The sequence below is a fragment of the Chaetura pelagica genome, unplaced genomic scaffold, assembly GCF_000747805.2.
Source record: "Chaetura pelagica isolate M959 unplaced genomic scaffold, ChaPel_1.0 scaffold300, whole genome shotgun sequence".
In the NCBI taxonomy this organism is placed as follows: Eukaryota; Metazoa; Chordata; class Aves; order Apodiformes; family Apodidae; genus Chaetura; species Chaetura pelagica.
The window spans coordinates 2,498,444-2,523,632 of record NW_009951945.1 but is presented as its reverse complement, the minus strand read 5'-3'; the positions used below and the strand labels follow the sequence as shown (position 1 = coordinate 2,523,632).

General features: G+C 53.5%; 1 protein-coding gene across 1 annotated transcript in view; it reads left to right on the top strand.

Moving 5' to 3' along the window:
• Nucleotides 1-25,189, top strand: part of PCBP3 (poly(rC) binding protein 3) — a 45,105-nt gene that overhangs the window by 9,559 nt on the left and 10,357 nt on the right. Inside the window, exons 2-10 of the mRNA XM_009996892.1 lie at nucleotides 11,827-11,898; nucleotides 12,174-12,197; nucleotides 13,484-13,516; nucleotides 14,231-14,347; nucleotides 14,768-14,899; nucleotides 15,143-15,271; nucleotides 17,812-17,886; nucleotides 20,696-20,737; nucleotides 24,848-24,926. Of these exons, the coding sequence (XP_009995194.1) occupies nucleotides 11,830-11,898; nucleotides 12,174-12,197; nucleotides 13,484-13,516; nucleotides 14,231-14,347; nucleotides 14,768-14,899; nucleotides 15,143-15,271; nucleotides 17,812-17,886; nucleotides 20,696-20,737; nucleotides 24,848-24,926 (700 nt within the window). The 5' untranslated portion in view covers nucleotides 11,827-11,829. The remainder of the gene's footprint in view (nucleotides 1-11,826; nucleotides 11,899-12,173; nucleotides 12,198-13,483; nucleotides 13,517-14,230; nucleotides 14,348-14,767; nucleotides 14,900-15,142; nucleotides 15,272-17,811; nucleotides 17,887-20,695; nucleotides 20,738-24,847; nucleotides 24,927-25,189) is intronic.

Sequence of the window (25,189 nt, the reverse complement as noted above, 5' to 3'; positions counted from 1 at the left end):
CCTGCTGATTCCAAGCTGTGCAGAGATTGTCCTGGCTGCATCCTTTTCTGTTTCCTAGGATGCACTGGAAGGAGGTGCCCCACAGCCTGGAATTGCCTGCAAGGACATGGAGCCTGATGGGCCAAGGTAGAGAGAGGGATTAGGGGACAGGAGGCTGGATCAAGTGAAATAGCAGGAGGGGGGAGGTTTGGTGCCCCCCTCTGTGGGTCTTCCAACCATTCATCCACCTGCAGGTGCTGATTAAGTCACCTGAGAGAGTCCCTAAGTCACCTAAGAGGACTGAGTTGCCCCCTCAAGGTGCTGGGTCCCTGGCACAGCAGGGATGAAGGTGCCCGTTGCTTTCTGCTTTCCCGAGGCCCCAGAGGTGTTGTGCTCTCAGCTGCTGCCTTCCCCCCTTTCATCCCCCCCCTTCCCCAGTTCAAAGCATGCCAGGAGTGTGCCTGGAGCTCTTGGCAGAGCTGTGCCCTCTTGTTGCCACGTTTCTGGAGGACAAGCAGCTTGTCCTTTGAGGTCCACACAACTCCCCATGGTCTCTTCTCCCCATGGGCATCCTTTTTTTTGGGTGTCCTTTGTCCTGCCTCTGAAGGCTGGCACACAGGAGGCAGCTGTCTGGGTGTCTCACCCCTCGACCTCCAGAGGGGTGCATTTCCAACACTGGGTGCCCTTGGCACCCTTTGGGCAGGACACAGGTCCTTTGGAGCTGATGCAGAACATCCCTGGGGAACCTGTTGAGGCGTCTCCCAGCGGGAGGCAGCATTTCCTGCCTTCTGGTCCTTAGCCTCTGGCTGGGGAAAAGAAAAAGGCTGAACTGGGTTCATCCCTGAAGGGTGGCCCACACTGGGCATAGCACAGTGTCAAGGTTGTGAGTGCAGTTGTCCAGCAGAGATGAGTTTTACTTGCAAACGGGCCAAGGTTTGTATCATTGAGACAACGGCGAGTGGGCAGGATGACACTGGCACCCCCAGGATGTGGCTGTGGGGAAGCTCTTTTCCAGCACTGGAACTGGATCTTGTTCACTGCCCCTCACTCAGGCTGTTGCCCTGCCTGCCTTATTCTGCAGAGCCTTGGTTCCTCCAGCCCTTCCCCATGAGCTGTTTGTGCTGGCCCCAGGGCTCTGGGGTTGCTCTGCTGGCTGGGTTTCTGTTGAGGACTCACCTTGTCAGTGTTGGTTTCCTTCTGCAGATCCTAAACTTGCAGGTTGAGTTGTGTCTCCCAGCCTTCCTTAGGTGGATGGGGAGCTCTTCCTCTGGTTCTGTGCCCTTAGACAGTCTCAGACTCATTTGGGTTGGGAGGGACCTTAAAGCTCATCTAGTTCCAACCCCCCTGCATGGGCAGGGACACCTCCCACCAGCCCAGGCTGCTCCAAGCCCCATCCAACCTGCCCTTCAACACTGCCAGGGATGGGGCAGCCACAGCTTCCCTGGGCACCCTGGGCCAGGCTCTCACCACCCTCACAGCCAAGAATTTCTTCCCTCGACTGCACACAGCCAAGCTCAGCACTTTGCCTTGCTGAGCTGTGCCTTATTTTCTCCCTTTTGCCAAGCTTCTTTTGGCCTCTTGCTCTGCTCTCCAGTGTATCAGCTTCCCCCCCAGAGCAGTCACTTTGCAGAGTAGCAGGAGTGTTACAGAGAAATGTCTTGGTGGGGTTTAGAGCATTTCCCAGCCATCTGCAAATGGTTTAATCTGCCCCAGGCTTCCCTTTCTCTTCCAGGACAGGGGGAACAGCCTCATTGCTGCCACCACTCTACCACCATGTAGGGCATCTCCTCACTCTGGAGAGCCTCATCCCAGAGGGCGTTTGTTCCTGGTGCTTGCAGAAATGGTGGAAGAGCTTCTCTGGGTCTCTTGACATCACCCATGTTTCTCCCTTCCCAGCCCCCCTGTGGCACTGCTGCTGTTCCCTGTCCCCCCTGGCACCTTCAGGGCTGTGCAGACGTGGAAGGTGGCACTGAAGTGGTCATCTTCCCAGCCTCTGCAGTGCCAGGCAGGTCCCTTTCAAGCTCATTTCTGAAAGCTTGGGGATTTATTTTTTTTTTCCTGCTTCTCAGTGGCTGCAGCAGAATCCACCCCCCTCTGCAGTGCTGAGCCCTGCAGCAAGGTCCATGCAGTGCTGCCAGCTTGGCCTTCCTGAGGCCACCAGGCCACCTGCACTGGGCAGAGACCAAGCCCAGTGCTTGGTCCTCACTGGTCCATCAGCACCTCCTCTGAGGTCCTCCCTCCCAGCCTCTCCAAAATGTTGGCTTGGGCATGGAGGGACAAACAGGAAAAAACAAACTGAAATGGATCAGTTTTTCTGCCGACAGAGGAAAAAGCTGTGATCCAGGAGACCTTCCTTAGCCCAAGAAGTGTTATTTCCTCAGCACACGGGGTCTTGAGTCCACCCAGCACTTGCTCACAAACATCTGAGGATGCTCTTCTTAGTTATAATGGACCCCAGTGAGCAGTGCAGAGAGTGTTGCCTCTGGTTGCCCAATGGGTGAAAATCTCCAGTGCACTTAAAACAGTTTAACACTCCCTGAAAACAGTATTTTGGCAAATTGTTCCAAAAGTAACTAAGAAGGTGAGTTGGAAGTGGCTGAATTCAAGTGCCTTGTTCACAGCAGCCTTCCAAAAGCAGCTTCAATTTACTCCAAAATTAAATCCACTCAATGAAGACGGATGATGATCCCAAGCAGGGTTATCTCAGCTTGTTGAGATGGTTGTTTAGCAGGTCAAGTAACTGATTTTGTTCAGGGTTCCACAATCAATGAGCCCTGAAACCAGCCCAGCCAGGGTTTTTGGGGTTGCACAAGGGCATCTAACAGCCTGTTCCCACTAAATCCAGTTTCCCTCGCTGCTGTGAGTCCAACCTCTGCTTGCCACACATGAATGAATGGGAATTCTGCATCCTGTAGATCTCTGCTGGTATGTATCTCAGGTGCAGCTTCCTAAATCTCCCCAGAGCCTGTTCATTAGGAGAAACCTCCCAAGTTTTATGTCTCCTGCAGATGTAGCAGGGCAAGAGGAAGGTGCTACCATCCTGCTGCTCTGCCACCTGGGCTGGAGTCGTTGCATGCAGAACGTTCATCCCGGGGTGATTGGTAAGGGAAAGATGCAGCTTTGTTGGCCCTTCTTGACACAAAAGGTGTCACAAATGGCACTGCCACTGTGGCAGAACCTGTCTTTCTCCTCAGGCTGGGCTTGCCTTGGAGCCTTCTGACATGCAGGGCCTGATTCTGACTGCACGTGTGGCTGCAGATCCGTGCACCAGCTGTGCCAGGGTTGCACTTCTGTGGGTGGCTGCTCCTGGTCTTGGTTCACTGTTGAGGTGCTGTGGGCTGCAGGTGCTCAGCAGGTGTCTTGCTGGGCATCTTCCCATGGGTTTAAAGTGTCCACAGGCTGGAGGTGGGTTTGTACTGCTCTTTGTTGTAGAGACTTACCTGCTCTCCTCAGGAAAGTCCAGAGGAGCCAAACAAAGATGCTTAGAGTACTGGAGCAGCTCTGCTATGGAGCCAGGCTAGGAGAGTTGGAGATTTTTAGCCTGGAGAAAAGGAGGCTCCAGGGAGACCTTAGAGCACCTTCCAGTGCCTGAAGGGGCTCCAGGAAAGCTGGGGAGGGGCTTTTAGCTAGGTCACTGAATGATAGGACAAGGGGGAATGGTTTCAAACTGGAAGAGGGGAGATTTAGACTAGATCTTAGGAGGAAATTCTTTGCTGTGAGGGTGATGAGACCCCAGCCCAGATTCCCCAGAGAAGCTGTGGCTGCCCCATCCCTGGCAGTATTGAAGGGCAGGTTGGATGGGGCTTGGAGCAGCCTGGGCTGGTGGGAGGTGTCCCTGCCCATGCAGAGGAGTTGGAAATGAATGATTTTTAAGGTGCCTACCTGGCCTCTTGCTCTGCTCTCCAGTGTATCAGCTTCCCCCCCAGAGCAGTCACTTTGCAGAGTAGCAGGAGTGTTACAGAGAAATGTCTTGGTGGGGTTTAGAGCATTTCCCAGCCATCTGCAAATGGTTTAATCTGCCCCAGGCTTCCCTTTCTCTTCCAGGACAGGGGGAACAGCCTCATTGCTGCCACCACTCTACCACCATGTAGGGCATCTCCTCACTCTGGAGAGCCTCATCCCAGAGGGCGTTTGTTCCTGGTGCTTGCAGAAATGGTGGAAGAGCTTCTCTGGGTCTCTTGACATCACCCATGTTTCTCCCTTCCCAGCCCCCCTGTGGCACTGCTGCTGTTCCCTGTCCCCCCTGGCACCTTCAGGGCTGTGCAGACATGGAGGGTGGCACTGAAGTGGTCATCTTCCCAGCCTCTGCAGTGCCAGGCAGGTCCCTTTCAAGCTCATTTCTGAAAGCTTGGGGATTTATTTTTTTTTTCCTGCTTCTCAGTGGCTGCAGCAGAATCCACCCCCCTCTGCAGTGCTGAGCCCTGCAGCAAGGTCCATGCAGTGCTGCCAGCTTGGCCTTCCTGAGGCCACCAGGCCACCTGCACTGGGCAGAGACCAAGCCCAGTGCTTGGTCCTCACTGGTCCATCAGCACCTCCTCTGAGGTCCTCCCTCCCAGCCTCTCCAAAATGTTGGCTTGGGCATGGAGGGACAAACAGGAAAAAACAAACTGAAATGGATCAGTTTTTCTGCCGACAGAGGAAAAAGCTGTGATCCAGGAGACCTTCCTTAGCCCAAGAAGTGTTATTTCCTCAGCACACGGGGTCTTGAGTCCACCCAGCACTTGCTCACAAACATCTGAGGATGCTCTTCTTAGTTATAATGGACCCCAGTGAGCAGTGCAGAGAGCGTTGCCTCTGGTCGCCCAATGGATGAAAATCTCCAGTGCACTTAAAACAGTTTAACACTCCCTGAAAACAGTATTTTGGCAAATTGTTCCAAAAGTAACTAAGAAGGTGAGTTGGAAGTGGCTGAATTCAAGTGCCTTGTTCACAGCAGCCTTCCAAAAGCAGCTTCAATTTACTCCAAAATTAAATCCACTCAATGAAGACGGATGATGATCCCAAGCAGGGTTATCTCAGCTTGTTGAGATGGTTGTTTAGCAGGTCAAGTAACTGATTTTGTTCAGGGTTCCACAATCAATGAGCCCTGAAACCAGCCCAGCCAGGGTTTTTGGGGTTGCACAAGGGCATCTAACAGCCTGTTCCCACTAAATCCAGTTTCCCTCGCTGCTGTGAGTCCAACCTCTGCTTGCCACACATGAATGAATGGGAATTCTGCATCCTGTAGATCTCTGCTGGTATGTATCTCAGGTGCAGCTTCCTAAATCTCCCCAGAGCCTGTTCATTAGGAGAAACCTCCCAAGTTTTATGTCTCCTGCAGATGTAGCAGGGCAAGAGGAAGGTGCTACCATCCTGCTGCTCTGCCACCTGGGCTGGAGTCGTTGCATGCAGAACGTTCATCCCGGGGTGATTGGTAAGGGAAAGATGCAGCTTTGTTGGCCCTTCTTGACACAAAAGGTGTCACAAATGGCACTGCCACTGTGGCAGAACCTGTCTTTCTCCTCAGGCTGGGCTTGCCTTGGAGCCTTCTGACATGCAGGGCCTGATTCTGACTGCACGTGTGGCTGCAGATCCGTGCACCAGCTGTGCCAGGGTTGCACTTCTGTGGGTGGCTGCTCCTGGTCTTGGTTCACTGTTGAGGTGCTGTGGGCTGCAGGTGCTCAGCAGGTGTCTTGCTGGGCATCTTCCCATGGGTTTAAAGTGTCCACAGGCTGGAGGTGGGTTTGTACTGCTCTTTGTTGTAGAGACTTACCTGCTCTCCTCAGGAAAGTCCAGAGGAGCCAAACAAAGATGCTTAGAGTACTGGAGCAGCTCTGCTATGGAGCCAGGCTAGGAGAGTTGGAGATTTTTAGCCTGGAGAAAAGGAGGCTCCAGGGAGACCTTAGAGCACCTTCCAGTGCCTGAAGGGGCTCCAGGAAAGCTGGGGAGGGGCTTTTAGCTAGGTCACTGAATGATAGGACAAGGGGGAATGGTTTCAAACTGGAAGAGGGGAGATTTAGACTAGATCTTAGGAGGAAATTCTTTGCTGTGAGGGTGATGAGACCCCAGCCCAGATTCCCCAGAGAAGCTGTGGCTGCCCCATCCCTGGCAGTATTGAAGGGCAGGTTGGATGGGGCTTGGAGCAGCCTGGGCTGGTGGGAGGTGTCCCTGCCCATGCAGAGGAGTTGGAAATGAATGATTTTTAAGGTGCCTACCAACACAAACCAGTCTGGGATTCTCTGATTTGGGCTGATCTGAGAGCAGAAGTGTTTGGTTGGAATATGGCTGAGCCCACCATGGTGTGACAGGGCTGGAACCATGGGCCATCATACCAGTTGCTCCTGAAGTCTAGCTGATACCAATATCTAGAGCCAGTATTTCTCCCTGCAGGGCCATCCAGTGTGAAAAACCAACCCTTGCTCTCCAGAGGGTAAAGGATCTGGGCAGAAATCCATGCTGACATGAAGGGTGGTAGGAAGTGATCATGGAGGAAACAGAAAAGAGCTCTTAAGAGCTGCAGCTGGCAAAGGGATTGGTGGGGGAAGAAGGAGTTAGAAGACAACCTGAAGCATGGAGATAACAAAGAAGGCAGCAGGAGGGGTTGTTCTGATGGCCCTGGCACTGAGTCTGTGGGCAGAGGAGCCAGCAGAGCAGGGAGGGGAAGGGAGGGAGGGAGCAGAGGGTCCAGAGAAAGGCACATTTGCATCCTTGCAACAGAACTGGGGTAGAGGTGGGTGAGACTGGAAGAGCCCCGTGGTGCTGGAAGGGGAAAGCAGGTTATAATTACTTGTCAGCAGCCCTTGAGTGACATCCTGGGCCATGAGCAGAGACATCTCACCTAGAGGAGAGCAGGGAAATGGAGGCAGGTGACCAAGAATGAAGCTTCTGGATGTGCCTGCTGTAAGGGCAGGAGCAGGGACATAGGTCTGCTGTGATGCTTGGAAAGAGCAAGGGCAGGTGGGAAGCAGGGATGTGCTGCTGGCTGATGTAGCAGGGGGGGTCTTCTTTGCCTTTTTTGCTTAGAGATTTCTAAAATATTTCCACTGAAGCTGGAGAGGAAACAAAGCGACCAGAGCCCGTGGAAAGTGGCAGCAGCTGGAAATGGAGCTTTATTGCAAAATGGCACTTGGTGTCACTCGTGCAGGTGGTGCTGCTGTACTCTCACAGCTTCATCTTCTGGCAGCCTGCTGGTGGCTGACCTGTTTCCCTTTGGAGCCTGGGTTTCAGGGAAGGCTTGACTTTGGTTTTCTGCTGTAGCATTTTTCTTTTTTTCCCTCCTTCCACCTCTGTCCTGACCTGGCCAGACTGTGTTGTCGTCATAATCCTGAGCTGGCTGCATGGCTGTGCTTCCCAGCTGCTGGAACAATGCTGGAAACCACAGGATTAGGTCTTAATGGCAGGATCAAGCTGCTGGGAGATGAGAGGGGAGAAAGCTCCTGCTTACGCAGGTGGACGGGCAGTGCTCCTCAGGAGAGCAAGCTAGGAAGGATCAAACGTCAGAAAAGCAGCTTCTTTCCTGCCTTCTCCCTGCTTTTCTCTGCATTTAGCACATCTTCTGCTTTTCAGGGGTCAGAAAATGCTGGCCCGAGTTTTGTGAAGGTTGTGTTGAGAGGCTGGAGGTGCTTAAACATTTCCTCCCTCCCAGTGGAAAGTGTTGTCTTGAGGGATGGACTTTTCTGGCCACGTTATTAATCCCCAACAGGCAAGTCTGCCAACCACATCAGAACTCTGGGTGGTGCTGCAGCCTGTTGCTGAAGGACACTGAAGCTTTGTGGTGATCTTTAACATTTGTCTTTCAGCTGGTGGGCTTCCTGGGGCACCAAAGAGCCTGGGAAGTGCCTTGGATGCTTTTCAGGGTGACGTTGCTGTTGAGCAACTGCCCCAGATGCTGCAGGGTAGGGTCTCCAGGGTGGTCCTTTGGGCAGGTGGCACAGCATCCCTGTGCAGACAGGTACCCCAGCTGCCCTGTGCTTTCCCTGCACGTGTTGGCAGGGGCTCTTGGTCAATGGGGCTCCAAGGTGTTGGGAGTTTATCAGCCTGCACTGGCCACAGAGCCATTTAGGTTGGAAAAGATCTTTAAGAACATCGAGAACATGTGGTTTTGTGCAGCTGTGTGATGGGTGAGGGTGGCAATGGGAGACCTTCTTGACTGAGTTTGCTTGGCAGTGCCTGGTGTGCCAAGTTGTCCTCTCTGTTTTCAGCCAGCTTGACCAAAGCTTTGCTGCCCCCCAACACAAATACTTAGGAAAAGCAGTTGCACTTGATCTCTGTAACGTTGATGAGAATATTCCATGGCAACATCTACCAAATAAACTCTACCTTGTGTAGAGTTGTTCTGCTGGCAGGACCACCCATCCCAGAGGAGCAAGGGTGACTTCAGTGCAGATAAGAGACACCATCCCTTTGGAGTCTGGGCTCCAAAGACAAGGAACAGTTTTGTGGTGGAGCTTGTTTACAGGAGCCTCAACCACCTTCTCCAAAAGACAAGCTGTGTCGCAGGCTGTCCCAGGGGAGCTGCTCCCCAGTTCTGGCAGCAGATGCCTTGGCTCTCCACGGGGCATTTTCAGAGGAGGTGCAGGCAGCATTTGCTGCAGGACTTGCTCACGCATGGATAACGTGCCCAGGGAGCCAAGGGGAGGAGGAAGAGGAGGAGGAGGAGAGCTGGCATTGGCAAGCACAGAGCCAGCCATGCCTCCTGAGCTCAGCCAAGCCTCCTGCTATCACCCCTCTGAGGGGGCTGCAGGGATCCCAGCAGCTTCTTTTCCAGCTCCTGTTTGGAAACCAGGCTGGGAAATAAAAGTCCAGCCCAGAGCTCAGTCTCCCTCCCTTCTGCCTCACGTGCCATCTCCCAGCTGGAAGATGATCATGGTATTACATTAATTTAATACGAGGTGTTCAGAATTGCCCTAATTAGAAGGTTGTGCTCAAATTTGAGGAGGGTGTCAGTATTTATGAGGTATCAGCAAGTGTAAAGGCAAGAGCACCTCCCTAGGTGATTGCTCCAACCTCCAGAACACTGGAAAGGATTAAAATCAGAGTGTGTATGTTTGTGTGTGGTGAGCAGGAGTCTTTCTGGGCTTATATTTCCCTTCCTCTTCTTCTCCTTCGTCACTGGTGCCTGAGCTGCTCTTTCAGATCAGGAGAAGTCCTGATAGATGAAGGAATTTCATCTTCCCAGAATTTAACATAGATAACTCTCAAAACCAAGGGAGGAGGAAGAACCAGGTTGCTCTGTGTGCTGGTGGTGCCTCCTCTCCCAAAAGGCAGCTGCAGTTAGAAGGGCTGTTTATTCTACAGTGGGATCACCCCTGGGAAGGAGGTTCTCCAGCTGTTTTGGGACAGCTCAGCACTCCTGATCCTGCAGAGATGTTGGGCTGCTCCCCTCCATGGATATGCCTGGCAGGATGCTGCCTGCTCCTCCCCCTGTGGGTGCCTGGGCAGGATGCTCAGCCAAGCCTCTCCTGGCTTGCTCTGCAACCTCCATTGTGGGGCCAAACTCAACACCTACTGCTCCTGATGCTCTCCTGATGCTGCTTGTTTGGCCTCTGTGGGGCTGCACTGGGTTGGAGCTGGGCTCTAGGTCCCCTCTGCCCGTTGGGCTGGATGTAATGGTGTCCTGGGGGCTCTCGAGGAGACAGACAAAGAAGCCATTTCAGAGCTGCTGGGAACTAGGCAGAATACCATGGAGAAGAGGAAGGTTCTGAGATGGGTCTCTCTCCAGGCAGGGAGTGCTCCAAAATGCTCAAAATGGCGTTTGGGGGATAATTTCTCCCCCCCCCAGCCCTTTGTCTGTGCAGAAGGAGGGCTCTGGGGGGGAGGTCAATGCCTGGGCTCTATTGTTCCCATCATCTCCATTGAGCTTCTGAACCCCCCCCCTCTATAAAAGACTTACCTTTCACTAGTATGATTAAGAAAAGGCCAATGTAGCTCTCCTGCTCGCTGGAGCATGAAGCGTGTTTAATTTAATAATGCTGATAAATCTTAAAGCCAGGAGCATTTGGCAAACACATGACCCACTTTTTCAATCAGTTGGAAACATTTACATAACGGCCCAGTGCAGGGTCCCCCCTGAGAGGGACGTGGAGCAGAGGCTGGCAGACCAATCCCTGGGAAGTCCTGCTGCTCCGTGGCATCCCAAGAGGGAAGACGTGCCAGTTTGGCCAGTCCTTAGCAGGCAGGTTGTGACCCACCTTGCTGGGAACACCAGCTCTCGTGCTGCCACGGGGCTGTGCCTGGGTCTGGAGCACCTCAGCCACCCCACTGGGCTTTGGGGTCCATCCTTTTCACACCCCAAAATCAGCAGGGGGTTACCCAGCACAACCGGTCGCTTCTCCTCGCCTGCCTGCAATGGGCTCAGTCTTGAAGGAGAAATGCTGTGATCTAGCACATTGTGCTGTCATGTGTCAGTCTGTTCCCATTGCTCTGGTCCCCAAGGTCATCATCAGCTTCTTCCTCCAAAACAGACTCCTCCTCACCCCTTCTGACGGAGCCTTTTGGCTGGATGTGTCATTTCTTGCCCTCCTGGCGAGGGTTTCACGTTTTGGTTTATTGTCACCTGCAGGCAGGGTCTGAGCAACCTCATTCCCAGTGAGCCTGGCTCCTGTTAGCTCAGTGGGAACACCACCTTGCTTTTACTCATTTTGGGTTTCAGCAGAACCTCTTGCAAGAGGAGCTTTTAGATCCAAGCCATGATTTGTGCATTGCTGCCTTTTTACATTCAAGTACCACTGGAGAGCTGCTTCACCTCCCATTGTTCAGTCACATGAAGTCCTTGTCTGAACAAAGGAAAATGCTTGTGACCAGGCTTAAAAATCTCCTACTTGATTTGTGCTGAGGAATTAAATGGGATGGGGGGGAATTGCTCTCCATCTCTCAGCATTGCAGGGAGAGGAATGCTGGCACCTCCCTCTGAGACAGACAGGACCTGTCTCCCCAAGCCTGCAGAGACATCTCACATGCTTGGTCCTTGCTCAGAGGTGCTTCCTAGGAGGCATCAGGAAAGAAGGGGAAGGGTCTGTTGCCATTTGGTGATTTGATGTAATTTTTTTCCTTCCTGCCTTCAATATATCAGTGGAAATTCCAATTTCCCTCTAGAGGGCAGAGGAGGAGAGAGAATGGAAAGGGAAAGGCACGTGGCAGCAGTGGGAGAACTTGCAGAGGTTTGGTTAGATCCGTGCAGAGCATGAATAGCTGGAACTGGTGTGGCCCTGGCACACAGAGCCCAGCCAAAGGGCATGCAGGTCAGCTTGAAAACCCAGACATGTAGCAGCTGGGACACCAGCTCTGGGCTCCTGGGGTCAGACAGACATTTCCTGGTTACTGAAAATCTGCTGGTTTGATTTTCTCCGTCTCGTATTCACGCTCGAAATGGTGAATTTTGGTTTGCCTGGTAGGGGCTCTGGGTCTTTTTGAACTCCCAGCTCAGCTGTTGGTGTTTGGCCAGGCTGCCCCAACTCCTCTGTCCGTGGGCAGAGCTGCTTTTTGGCTCTCTCAGGTGTGGGGTGCCAGCCTGGCTGTGCCACCTCGTGCTCTTCAGCCTTGGCTCCCACCGTGGCTTTGGCAGGAAGCTGTTGGCAGAGCTGTGGGTCATTCCCAGCCTGGCATGGTCCCCCTGGCAGCCCTACCAGCACCCACGGAGGTTTTCATCCCAGGACATCTCCCTGCAGCTCCTCCAGCTGTGACATCTCCCTGCAGCTCCTCCAGCTGTGACATTCCCACGCAGCTCCGCAGGGTCCGTTCCACGCGGAGGATCCCCTTGTGAGAGGAAACCTTTCCCCTCTCTGTCCCCAGGTGACACGGCTGTGGTGCTGCCTCCTCCTGCCCCAGGGCTGCCCTCCCAGCTAACACACATCTCCCATCTCCTGCCAGGAAATGGAGTCCAAGGTCTCTGAAGGCGGCCTGAACGTCACCCTCACCATCCGGCTGCTGATGCACGGCAAGGTAAGGGGCTCCCAAAAAGGGGGGGGTTCCCTCTCAGCTCCCACTCCTCATCCTCACTGCAGCTGTGTCCAGGCAGTCCCTGCAGCCCCAGGCTCCTGCTGGGAGCAGGATTCCTCCTGCTGGTGGGGTGGGTGGCTCCTGGCCCCTCTCATGCCTCCACCCACCCTGTCCTTCTGCTGGGGACAGTGTGCCCCAGGTCTTTGCTTCATGATGGGGTTGGCTTGATGTCTTCTAATGTCTTTTCTTTTGTGTTTGGCTTGTTTTTCTTTTGGTAGGAAGTCGGGAGCATCATTGGAAAGGTAAGGACACCTTTGAAGTGTGTGTTTTCCTGCTATTGCCTGCACCATGTTCTGCCTGTGGTGTGATAGATGCCAGAGCCACCTCCTCCCTGAACTGTCCCTTCCGTGTTCCTTGTGCATGACCCTGTCACTGGGTTTGTGAGGCAGGCATGATGTGCAGACCCACTGAGGGACCAAAAGACCATTCCCTCAGGAAAAAAAAAACAACCACCAAACTTACAAATAGGTGTTTCTGTTGCCCAGCAGGTTAATTAAATAGATTAATCAAGAGAGAGAGAGAGAAATGTCATGCAAACCCATCTGAGGACGCAGGACTTAGGTCGTGCAGAAAAGCCTCACAAGGTGCTCTCTGCTCCCTGGTGCTTGCTGGGATAGTTCAGGAAGTCCTGGCTAAACAGGGATGGGTTTTTGGTGTTTTGAAAAGGCAAGTTTATGGCAGCAAATATTTGCAGGTTAAACACCTCCTATATATTTGCACCCTATTTTTCCATCAACCTGCCCAGGCCTGGGAAGATTTGCACTTGTACCTGCTTCATGCTTGGATATAAAGTAATGAGATCTCTCCAGATAACTGCCCTTGGAAGCTGAAGTGACAGCTTCTCACAGCATCCAACTGGTTTCTGAGCTTTTTCCATGTGGTTTTCTTCCTAATGGGCAATGCAGAGGTAGAGGTGGAAGCTGCAGTGGTGTAGCTGGTCTGTCTGTCGTATGTTACAGACCTGGGGAGCAGGGCCATGGTGGCTCAGCCTGCCCCTCACCTGGGGATGGAGGGCCAGGCAGTGCAGAGCTGGCCAGGTCTTTGGCTGTGTATTGAGTTGGGTTTGTTCAGCCTGGAGAAGAGAAGGCTCCAGGGAGACTTTAGAGCACCTTCCAGTGCCTGAAAGGGGTACAGGGAAGCTGGGGAGGGGCTTGGGACAAGGGCAGGGAGTGATAGGATGAGGGGGAATGGGTTTAAGCTGAAAGAGGAGACATTAAGACTAGGTATTAGGAAGAAATTTCTTTGCTGTATGAGTGAGAGCCTGACCCAGGTTACCCAGAGAAGCTGTGGCTGCCCCATCCCTGGCAGTGTTGAAGGGCAGGTTGGATGGGGCTTGGAGCAGCCTGGGCTGGTGGGAGGTGTCCCTGCCCATGCAGGGGGATTTGGAACTGGATGATTTTTAAAGTCCCTCCCAACCCAAACCAGTCTGTGATTCTGTGATTAGAGATGCATGTCTGGAAGGGTTGTTTTGAAGGTGGAAGTCCTGATTTTTTTTACAACAGCCTGTGTTTCTGATTCCTTTTTTCAGAAAGGAGAGACCGTGAAGAAGATGCGTGAGGAGGTGAGCAGCCCTGCTCTTGAAAGGGATTTGTGGGAGGAGGGAAGAGGAGTGGGAAGGGCTGTTGGGTTGTCCTGCCCAGCACAGTGGCCAGGGCTGCACGTGGGATACGTGCAGTAATTCCCAGAGTCAGGACACACAAGCTGGCTGTGCCCACAGCCCTTTGGTCCAGTTCTCTCAATCCACATTCAAACAAACTCCTGTCCCATTAAATGAGGCACTTTCCAGAACCAAGACTTTGCCCTTAATGAAAGCAGTGAAATGAAGTCACTCCTAAGATGCTTGAGTTTGCCCAGGGTCTTTGTGCCTACAGCTGCCAAGGAGTTAATCAGATCAGTAAGCAACACTCTTCATGAGCAGTGACCCCGTGAGCTGGTCTTACCTGGATCATGTGGGTTTGCTCTGCAGTAAAAGACCCAAGCTGGATGCTTGGAAACCCTGCCTGAGGGTTGGAGTAGTGCAGCTCTGGAAGCACCACAGGGAGAAGGGGTGGGACTTTTAAAGGTTAGATGGGATGTTGATTAGGCTGGGAGAGGTGATGACCAGAGACCAAGAAAGCAATGCACTTGCTGGCCTCCTGGGGCTCAATCTGAGCTTCTGCTCTTGAGTGTTGAACCTTCCCAGGTCGGGGCAGGATGCAGCCTGGAGGAAGGGCTGCACATCCTCCCTGCTGGTTGCTTGGCTGTGGTTATTCCAGGCCTTCCCTTCTCTTTCCAGAGTGGAGCAAGGATCAACATCTCGGAGGGGAACTGCCCTGAGCGGATCGTGACCATCACTGGCCCCACTGATGCCATCTTCAAGGCTTTTGCCATGATTGCCTACAAATTTGAGGAGGTGAGCAACGGGGAACTCTTGGCCTCAGGAGGGGAGAATAAAATGGTCTGCATCCAGATCTTTGGGTAGGCCACTGGGCAAGCAGGTCTCTGCTGTACCCACTGCAGGGGCAGCAGTGCAGAGGGCCTGGGTACCTCCAACCTATGCGTGCCTGGTTGGGCTTGTTTAACTGGTACACAACCTTGGCACAGAACCTTCCAGACATCTCTAACTAGGCAAGAACTGAGCTTCAGTGAAGTATCCTGGAAGTCTCACAGTTAATTTTTAATTCTCAATGGGCAGTGATGCAGCTGCAGACCTGTTGGGTGGGGGGCTGGGGGATGTGACCCCTCTCCTCTGGCCCCAGGGTGTTTGGGTTTGGCCTGGATGGCAAGGCTGGGCACCACGGGCTGATGTGTTGCCTTCTTCCTTCTTCCCAAGGACATAAACAACTCAATGAGCAACAGCACTGCCACCAGCAAACCCCCGGTGACGCTGAGGCTGGTGGTGCCAGCCAGTCAGTGCGGCTCACTGATCGGCAAAGGAGGCTCCAAGATCAAGGAAATCAGGGAGGTAAGGCAGGCCTGGCTTTGGTACTGCATGTAACTGCAGCTCTGACCCCTTGGAAAAGGGGGACCCTCGTGCTGTGACCACCGTGCTTCCCAGAAGGGTAGGAGCAGCATCCCGTGGGACTTCCCCGGTGTGCAAGGGGCAGCGCTGCCCTCGGGAAGCCTGTGGCATCAGAGCTGGATCTGGCTGCCAAGGGCAAGGCATTCAGCTGTGGGAAATTCTCCTCCTCTCTCTTTCTGTCTCCAGTCAACAGGTGCTCAGGTTCAAGTGGCGGGGGACATGCTGCCCAACTCCACGGAGCGGGCGGTGACAATCTCGGGGACACCCGACGCAATTATCCAGTGTGTCAAACAGATCTGTGTGGTGATGCTGGAGGTACAGTCTGTGACCACGGGGGTAAAGTACATAGGAAAATAAACCCAGCTGGCACCACGGGAGAGCTGGGAGCTGTGGAGCGTGTCTCTCATACCCGTCACCACGCGTTGTCGGACCACTCATTTCCTGGTACCTCTGTTGGAAACCCACCCCGTGTGCTTTCCCCACCATCTTCACACTTTTGTTTCTAGAGTCCCACGCTGGGAACCTGCCTGGTCAGGTGCCCCAAAGGGAGATGCTTTGTGTTGTGGCACAGGGTTGGCTCCAGGGGAGAGGGGTGCCAAAGGAAGCCAAGATGGGCTGGAATTGCCATCGCCTGGTGTCCCAGCAGCTCCAAGGCTGCTGTGGGAAGGGGGTGGGAGCTGCAGCTGCTCCAGCAAGCACCAGCATGGAGCTGGCAGAGCACTGTGAGGACCACGGCTGGGAGGAGGAGCCCAGTGCATCCCCCTGCACTGGGGGAGCCAGGGCTGGGAGTGCAAACCAAGGCTCCAGCGAGGCACGGTGGGAAAGGTGGTGAGGAAGGCTGGTGGAGAGCAGGGCTCATGTGTCAAGGGCACCATTTTCTGGGAGAAATGCTGATGAGCAGAGTTTGAACATCTCTGCCATGGAGAGATGCTGCCAGTGGCTTCTTGTCGACTGCAGCCACGTGCCCACCATCCACACCTGCCTCCTCAGATGGGAGAAGCTTCAGGAGGAAACCCTTTGGGACATGGGACAATGACACCCTCTGCTCCTGGTGCCTCCCAGAAGTGGAAGGGCACAGACCCCCCACCTCAGGCCTTGCTGCACAGCCCACACACTGCTTCCCTGTCACGGTGGGGAGGAGCAGGTTCAGCACTGCAAGAGCTTCAGATGAGGTTGCCAAGGCTCAGTGGAGGTGAAGGAGAACCAAACATAAGCAACTTCAGGTGGGCAGCAGCACAGCTGAGGAGGAATTGCCACCATCTATGTTCCCCACCACTGCTGCAGTGGTGCATTCTGCTCAAGAGGGTGCATTCTGCGACCAGAGGAGTGTGACTTCAGGCACATGGTGACTTCAGGTTATGCTCTCACAGACCAAACTGCTGCTCCTCTCTATGGCTCAGCTGTAGGAAAGGGAAAAACCTGTGAGTTTTCTTGGAGTCTGAGAAATCCCCTGACTTGAACACTTTGCAGAGATGCTCCTCGTCACCTTTCAGTCTTAAATGATCTCACCAGAGAAATCCTTGCTTCATCCCCTCCAAGGTTTGTAACGCAGTAAACAAAAGCATGCAGACCTGTGGTTGTGATTGTGCAGCTTTCCTGGAGACCTGTGCTTAGCAGGAAGGTTGGGAAATGCCCCTTGACTAAAAGTGGACATTTAGAAGAATGTACAGAAAAAGATAAAAGAGTTTTCCATGAGATAATGTAATTTATATGGACTATCTTTACAGAGCAGTCATGGAGCCATTTGACTTCAGGTTGAACCAAGAGGCTTTTATCTGAAATCTCTCCAGATCCCTAGAAGCCTCCAAAATCTCTCCTGTGGCCTGTTCTATGTTCAAGAGAAAACCAACACAGAGAACGTGGGTGAGAAGGTCATTTCAGCTTGATGTGCATCACTGCAGCTTTCTGCTCAGACCCATCCAGGTGCCAGTCAGGGAGCAGCAAGATGTTCTGGCCAGCCTGGAGTGGGGCTGCCCCGGGTCGCTGCTGCAGGAGGAGGGCTGGGAGAACACATGGGTCGCTGCCTCTGCTGCTGACACCTGGCTGGCTGGCATCCCACGGGCTGCTGCCACGATGCAGCTCCAGGAGAAGACCTCTGGTGTTGCCATCTGAGAGGGGTTTCCAGCTCCTCCAGAGCTTGGCACCCTGGCCGAAGCGGTTGCTGCCGCTTGTCCCACCGGGGCACAGGAGGTCTTGAACCACAGTGACAACACCTTGCAGTGACAACACCTGAGCGAAGGTGACCCCGTTCCAGTGGGTGAGGAAGATGAGAGGGATCCAAGATCTGGAGGATGGTTCTGGGTCCCTCAGCTGCTCACTTGTGGTGCCCGTGCTCGTGGTTCCGCGGCTGCCGAGCGCGGCTGGCACGACCCCAGGCTGGCTGCCAACCCGCAGGAGCTCTCAGGCTGCAAGGAAAGCTACTGCACAAGGAGGTTCCTGGCAGCCAGGGATGAAAAGCCTGGTCCGTGGCTCTACCTCCCCATCTCCCTGCACCTTGAGGGGCCTCCTTGACGTGTGTGAGAGGAGGGCACCGCGCTCCAACCTTGGAGTCTAGACCAGTGCAGCTTGTGGAGAGCAGAGCGAGGGAGAGACCGTGGAGGTCTGGCCGGGTGTTTGAGACTCCCGTGCCTTGGCAGGGGATCTCCTGGAGCCCAGCTTGTCTTCGTTGCCCAGTTCCACACCCGTTTCCCCCCCGTGTCCTCCTGTCCAGAAACGCGGTTTGCCTGGTGCGGGTGTTGCCGGGGGCGGCCCCGGGGGCCGTCGGGTGCTTTTCTAACACTCTCTTATTTTTTTTGCCGCCGTTTCAGGAAAGCTGTTCTAATGTTCTCTCTCCCTCTCCTTGTCCCTTTTCCTAGTCCCCACCAAAAGGTGCCACCATCCCCTACCGCCCAAAGCCCGCCTCCACCCCTGTCATTTTTGCAGGTGGTCAGGTAAGAGCCGACCCGCTTGCAGCCTCCACTGCCAACCTCAGCCTTTTACTGCAGCACCAGCCGCTGCCCGTTAGTGCACTCAGGTTTCTTGCCTTCTGACTTGCATGGTGTCATCCCATCCGTCGTGTTGCCGGGGCAGCTGGGACTCAAAGCTCTTTGCAGAACCACTTTGGCAAGGCCCGGGCAGATGGGTCAGCTCTTGGGGTGGCTGCTGGAGGAGAAGGGGAAGGGGGTCAGCCCAGAGGGTTTTTCAGCTCCGCCGGGCGCTCGTGCGCCAAGAAAAGGCTGGAGTTTGCTTCTGTAGAACCAAGTTCAGTGTTTGCCAGCAGGTAGCAGGGTGAAGGAGGGAATGAGAAAAGCCCCACTGAGGGAGAGGCCGTGACCATGCTCTCACGGTGGCCACAAGGGTTTCTTTTCTGGCATCTCTAGTCAAATTCAGCATCATTTTGCATAGCTCTAAGTGGTCCGAGGTAGAATCATAGAATCATCTCGGTTGGAGAAGTCCTTTAAGATCATCAAGTCCAACCATTAACCTAACTCAAAGGGGTCATCCTACCCGCTCCAGGACCGTGCTGAGCCTCCATTCAGGGCAGCCTCCATGAAGGAGTCATCCCCATCACTGGTGCTCAGCTTGTCTGGGGGTGCTGCTCCCCCCAGAAAGGCCATAACCTCTGCTGCAAAGCTGGGTAGCAGCTCTGCCCACGGGAGAGCCAGCATCATGCTGGCTTGGGTGGCTGTTCTGCAGACAGAAATGGGCAGCATTTGAGTTGTGAAACAAGAACCATTTAGCAGGTGGTGGCTTTTAAGGAGGGAACTTGAAAAAGAGGGGGTTTTATCTACCTCGTCTTCTCACCTCTCCAGTTGGCTGAGGATCTGCCTGTAGATGCCATTGCATTGTGGTGCAGGAGGGGAGCCCCAGCAGCCAGGTAGAGTCAGCACCAGGTAGCTAATGCCATCCAGAGCAGCACCACATGAATTGTTATAACCATGATAAATAGCAGAAGGGCAAACTGAGGCTGGAAGCAGAGCCAAAAGCACAAGCTATTTCAGGCAGCACACAGTGAATTTGCATCTCTTAGTCACTGCCTGCATCAGGAGGAGGGTGCCCTTCGGTCTGAGCAGCTGTCCTGGAAAAGAGCTTTGAGTCTAGCTGCCTGGTGAACTTATCTTCTCAAAAGAGAGAGTAAGATGGAGGTAGTGTTCCTCCTGCTGGCCAAGGGTTGGTGTCTTGCACAGAAGTGACACTGGGGAGAAGCAGGTGCCTCTGGGATGAGAGAGAGCTCTTCCCTGCTTCCCCCAGGGGTGGCACAGGGTGGGTGGGCAGAGGACAGCAGGTGGCAGTTGGTGGTGCCAGTGAGATGCTTTGGGGAGGGTTGGACCTGCAGGCTGAGGGACGTGGTGGCTGGTGGCAGCTGCCAAAGGGATCAGCCCCTTTGTCCAAAGGGATCAGCCCCTTTGTCCACGAGTGACATCAGCCTCTGCAGAAGGTCACACAGGCAGGTGCTGTCAGAGTGGGGTTGCATCTGTCCAAGACACCTTCCAGCCTTCAATTGGCTCTTTCTAATCAAAACCTGATGAGAAATGAAGCTGCCAGGAAAGAGCCAGCTCTTCAGAGCAGCCCCTGCCACGTCCCCACGGTGTGTGGGGCTTTGTCCTCCTCCAGGATTTGGGGGCTTTTCCTCACTCAAAGCTCTTTGCTGTTTGCAAACGACGCAGCAAATCTGCAGGAGGTTCAGAGAGTTGGGTTTTTCCTCTTTGCTGGCTATCTTTACTCTCCCTTTTTAAAGTGTTCTCCATCTCTTTCTTTTCAGAATCATCTGAGTTTTTGTGTCAACACGTGATACGTTTTGCTAGCTGGTTAAGTCCCAAATACTGGGCTCTCTAGGGTCTGGCTTTTAAGCACAGTGGTGCTTGTTTTCAGGTTATTGACAAAAGAGCTACAAATCATGGGGAAAGTCATTCAAGAGCTTGCCTAGCAGGCATTGCATGGATTTGTTGGGTGGAAGGCATTGCAGTGCAGGCAGCCTGTCCCTGAGCCCTCTCCATGCCTGGGGAGACCTCAGCACCAGCTGCTTTCTGTACAGCAATGACTTCCCCCCTCCACAGCACTGGAATGTACTGGGAAGATGGGAAGTGTGTTGAGAGTTGACAATACAGAGAGGCTCCCTGGGCTGGCTGGCTTTCTAGGATTATGTTTAGGGTGCAAAGGGCAGCAGTAATGTTACTGTGCTTCACTGGTTTGATTAATACCTTTGGCACAGCAAAGCCCAGTCTTCCCACTCCATGCAATTCTGGCCCCATTCAAGAGTTGTTTCCTTCCTTTTGGAAAAGCCAAGCTGAGCCTGAGCCCTTCAAGTTGAGTAGCTCAGTGTGCTCTGGTGTTGATCAGAGGGGTATGTCTCCCTCCTGCCCCAGCACAGGGGCAGCTCTTCCCCTGGTGGCTCTTAAGGCAGCACAGGGGAGGGGTCTCGCCCTGGGCTAGCCCAGGGGGTGTGCAAGGCAACTGCCTGCTGCACAGAACAGGCTTCCCTCATCCCCTCCAGCCCCAGCATCAGGCTGGCTAGGTCAGAATTCCAGGTACTGCACCCTGCTTTCACCAGCAGCAGAGCAAGGGGAGAGGTGTTCCCATGGGGGGTGTCCTGGGCAGAGCAGGGTGGGGGATGAGCTCTCCTGTCTCCCCTCCATTAACAGCATTTACCCCACGTCAGGCAGAAAGGAGCAGAGCCTGGGGACAGCAGTCCTTGTGGAGAGGGTTGGGGCTTTGCCTCACCTCCTGCCAGTCCTAATGGTGTCTTTTTTTCCTTTGCAGGCCTATACAATTCAGGGACAATACGCCATTCCACACCCGGATGTGAGTTTTACCCTCATTTTTCTTACACCCTTTCATGTCACCTGCATGCTGGTGTTGATACACATCATATTAATATTAGACAATAATATTAATAGCACATTTTCAAAGTAACTGGCCGTGTATAGTCTCTGTAATACCTTGAATAGCCTTTTAACCTGTTAGCTCTAAACTTTATTAGTTCTGAGGACTTGGCCTGATGCTAAATTGTTTGCATTGTTCAGTGCTATCCCTTTGTTCTGAGACAAACCATACTCTATGCATTTTGTGCCTCAAAATGAGCAAAACACGCCGAGAAAGGGAACAAAAAAAGATGTTTTCTCCTCTATTTCTCCCCTTATTCTTAAAATGTTGGTAAGCCAAGGGCTTATTGAGGTGCTGAGTGCCTTGGTGGGGTGGGGGGAAGCCAGAGCTCCAGGGGTGTGGGGTTTCTTACTTGAAGCCTGGGCAGGGGGATGTTCCTTTTTGGGGGATCCTCCTCAGGGTGACTCAGAAGCAGGGGCCAAGGCTGGGCAAAATGTCACCCACGTCCCCTGGGGCCGTTCTGGGGAGCTCTTGGAAAAAGCAGGGGTTTTCTAAACCGTGTTCCAGAGGGGGGTGAAAGACCTGGCGAGTCCCAGCGTGGAGGCCCCTTCTTGCTGGGACGTCTGTGAGTCAGTGGGGGCTGAGCACAAAGTGCCTCTCTGGGGATGGGGGTGGAATAAGCCCCCCCCCAGGAGGCACGGGAAGAGCATGACATGGTGTTGCTCTTTCTGAGGGATGCTTGGGTATTAAATCAGGGGGTTACTTTTTTGTATGCTGGAGAACAGGGCAAGGCTGTTGGATGCCACTAGCGCACCCTTAGGAGTTGTGGGCTGGGCTTTGTCCTTAGGGGTGTTGATTCCACCCCATTGAGTGGAGGCCAGGCTTTGTTTTTTCTGCATGTACTTAAGAGTGGGGGGCTGTGATGGTGGCTCAGAGATATTCTCAGCTCTGTGTGCTTCACTTCTGCTCCCTGAGCAGAACATAAACACACCTGCGGATCCAGTGGGCGTTGATTGAGATGTTCTTTGTTTCCTCTGCAAGTGGTGGTGACAGCTTGGGAGTGTTCTCCTTGTTACCAGACTCCTCTGTTTGACAGGTATATAATACATTTAAGACATTTGCTGGCTGTGCTCTTCCTGCCTCCCAGCAGATTTGCTGAGACCTGGAAATAGTTGTTCCTAAGGGTGGGTCACAGGCCCCATCCTTCCTCTCATAGCTCTCTTACAAGGATTGGTCATTTTAAACACTGCTCAGTGCAGAAACCAGCAGTGAACATGATTTTTAGGGCATTGCCCTCATTCTCAGAGGTGTCTGTGTTTAGCAGATGCCTTTTGCAGACCCGTGGCTGCAGAGTGGATGGAATTGGGAATGCCAAAGCCAAAGTGTGAGCTCCTGCCTTGACTTTCCCCCTCCCCGGGAAAAACCCGCTCAGGTCAGTGGGAGTTTTGGCAAATGAAGGGCTTGGGTGTTGCCCGAGCACTCGTGAGGCATTTGGGATGGGATGTGTGGCTTCCTGCCTTCACAGAATTGGTGGTGGGAGATGAAGGGATGGCTGCAGCAGCCAGGAGTCACAGGTGTGGGGGAGTGAAATGAATGTGGAGTGCAGGAAAGCTGCCAAAGCAGGGCACTGCTCCTGGGGATGCAGCAGCCTGGCAGACAATGAGATGTATCTGGGTGTTGCTCTGGGTGCTTAGTGATGTCTTGGGCATGGCTGTGTGTTGTCATAGAATCATGGAAGGGTTTGAGTTGGGAGAGATCTTAAAGATCATCGAGCTCTAACCCCCCCCCTGCATGGGCAGGGACACCCCCCACCAGCCCAGGCTGCTCCAAGCCCCATCTAATCTGCCCTTCAACACTGCCAGGGATGGGGCAGCCACAGCTTCTCTGGGCAACCTGTGTCAGGGTCTCATCACCCTCACAGGAAATAATTTATCCCTAATGTCTCATTTAAAGCTCCCCCTTTCAGCTTGAAGCCATTCCCCCCTGTCCTGTCACTCCATGCCCCTGTAAAAAGTTCCTCCCCAGCTTTCCTTCAGGCACTGGAAGGTGCTCTAAGGTCTCCCTGGAGCCTTCTCTTCTCCAGGCTGAACACCCCAACTCTCTCAGCCTGGCTCCAGAGCAGAGCTGCTCCAGCCCTCTGAGCATCTTCATGGCCTCCTCTGGACTCATGTCCTCCATGTCCTTCTTATGTTGGGGACTCCAGAACTGGACACAGTACTGCAGGTGAGGTCTCACACAAGCCAGGCAGAGTGAGTCCCAGCACTGCTATCCTATCCTGTCCCTCCCAGCATGACTGGTGGGGGAACTCCCTTCTGGTCTGTGTAGGAACCCAGAGTTTGAAGAAACGGTCTCAGGTTTTTGCTTCCAGCTTTTTCCAGGAAACATTTCATGCTCTGCAACCATTTATGTAGCAGCCTTCACTTGAAGTCCAAGGCATAGCCATCCTCTCTTCTTGCAGGCTTTATTAATTGCTGTAATTATGGGACTTTGCTAAACACTGCTATGCAAGCTATGTCTTAAAAATATGCTAGATAAGTATTAGAAAGAATATTGTGTTTCCCCCACTGGACAAAGCAGGACCCCTGCCCTGGGGGCACAGTTGGAGCCTGAGAGGCTCTGTCTGCCTGGTGCCCCACAGCATAGAGGGGCAAAGAGCTTCATCAGGAGCTTTCATCTGGAGTGGGACTGGTTGAGCTCTGCACGCAGGGTGGACTTGGGTTTGATTTGGTAGAAAACAGGGCAGTTGTTAAGTGAAAAAGCAGTGGGTGCTGATGTCCCTGCTGCCCTCAGGATGGCTGCTCCTATCCAGACCTGGCTGTGTTTCAGCACAAGGACCCGTCGTAGCACCACCTTTGGCTGATTTTCCATGCTGCACTGGGAGAGGTGTGCATGTGCCCCTTCTCCTGGGGTGGTGAGACCTCTCCCATGAGACCTACCTCTCCCTCGGGTACCTCTCCAGGGACCTGCAGATGTTTCCCCTCCTTGCTGTCTTCTTTCCAGTGTCTCTCCCGGTGTGCTCAGCCTCTCTGATCTACTCTTTCTAGCTCTGCTGCCAGCCAGACCTCCCTGCACTCCCTCCCCAGCCATGCTTGCAGGAGCAAGTTGGTTTTTGAGTGTTGTTTCCCCCAAAAATGTGGAAATGATAACCCTGGCCTCTCTCTCACTGGGGAGGCTCAGGTGCAACGAGCGGTTTGGGTTTCGGGGATGATGCAGTCCTAGCATCCCTCTGAGCACCTGTAAAACTGCTGAGCAGGAGGTGGGAAAGACCCTCCTTCTTGTTCACTTCCAGACTTCAGCCCTGTTTGTGTTGTTTACTTTTGCTCTATTGGTTTTTCTTATCATTTGGAGCAGGGAAACAAGAGCACAAAATGTATTCCAAACTCCTCTCTATGCAACCGCTTCCTGACGGGGCACAAAAACCTACCTGGCACAACAAGGGATACAAGGATCTGAAATACCTACTGGTCATGGCTGAAGCCCATATTTCCCCACACTGCCAAGGGGCTTGTGCTCCTCATGAGCTGATGTTGAGAGCCGGTGTTTCTCCATCTCCCAGGGGCTTTTCCCACCAGAGGCAGAACACGAGAGCGTTTGCTGCCGGGACGAGCGGTCCCGATGCAGCTCCAGCAGCACAAGGAGGGTCTTTTGGCTGCTGGCAGGTGATGGCCACCAGGCTGGCAGTGCCTCTGAGGCAGCTCCTCTGCTCTAAAGCTACCCTGAAGCAAGCAGCAGGGTTCTGGTGGTGGGTTGCAAAGGCTGGGAGTGGAAGGCAGCAGCTGGAAGTGCCACAGGTGAGGGAGCTGAATCGTGTGACGAGAGGCAGAAACTAAGAATGGGCTTCTTGCTGGTATCGTACTTCAGACCCTGACCAAGCACTTCTGCAAAAGATTTGGGCATTATTGCATTTCACCCAGGCCAAGTCCTTCTGCTAATGTTCTCGCCATGTCTCACCATGGCATCCTGGTTTGGTTTTCTTTTCTTTTTTTTTTCCCCTTCCTTCCGTTATAATTTTGCTCTTGATTTTCGGTGTGACTTGTTGTACTCTATGCCAATAACCTTCTTAGCTCTAATGTCCCTCCTACCCCTCAGCAGTTGACCAAGCTCCACCAGTTGGCTATGCAGCAAACCCCCTTTACTCCCCTTGGACAGACCACCCCCGCTTTCCCTGGTACGTACCCACATGCCCTTTCTAGATCTCCTTCTCTTCTTACCTGTAGAGTTTCTCTGTCTTTCTAAACTCGTGCTATTTATTGGAGGCATCAGGGCAAGTAAAGCTGAGGTTGCAGGGTCCGTGGGGAAAGGTTAACAGGGAGGCAGGATGGATGTTTGGGGTCTTCACAGGCAAGCTCTCAGCCATTAACTGTGCACACCTGGACTGCTCCTGGGAAGCCACCATTACCATGCTCCCAGCTTTGCTGGCTTTCTCAGCAT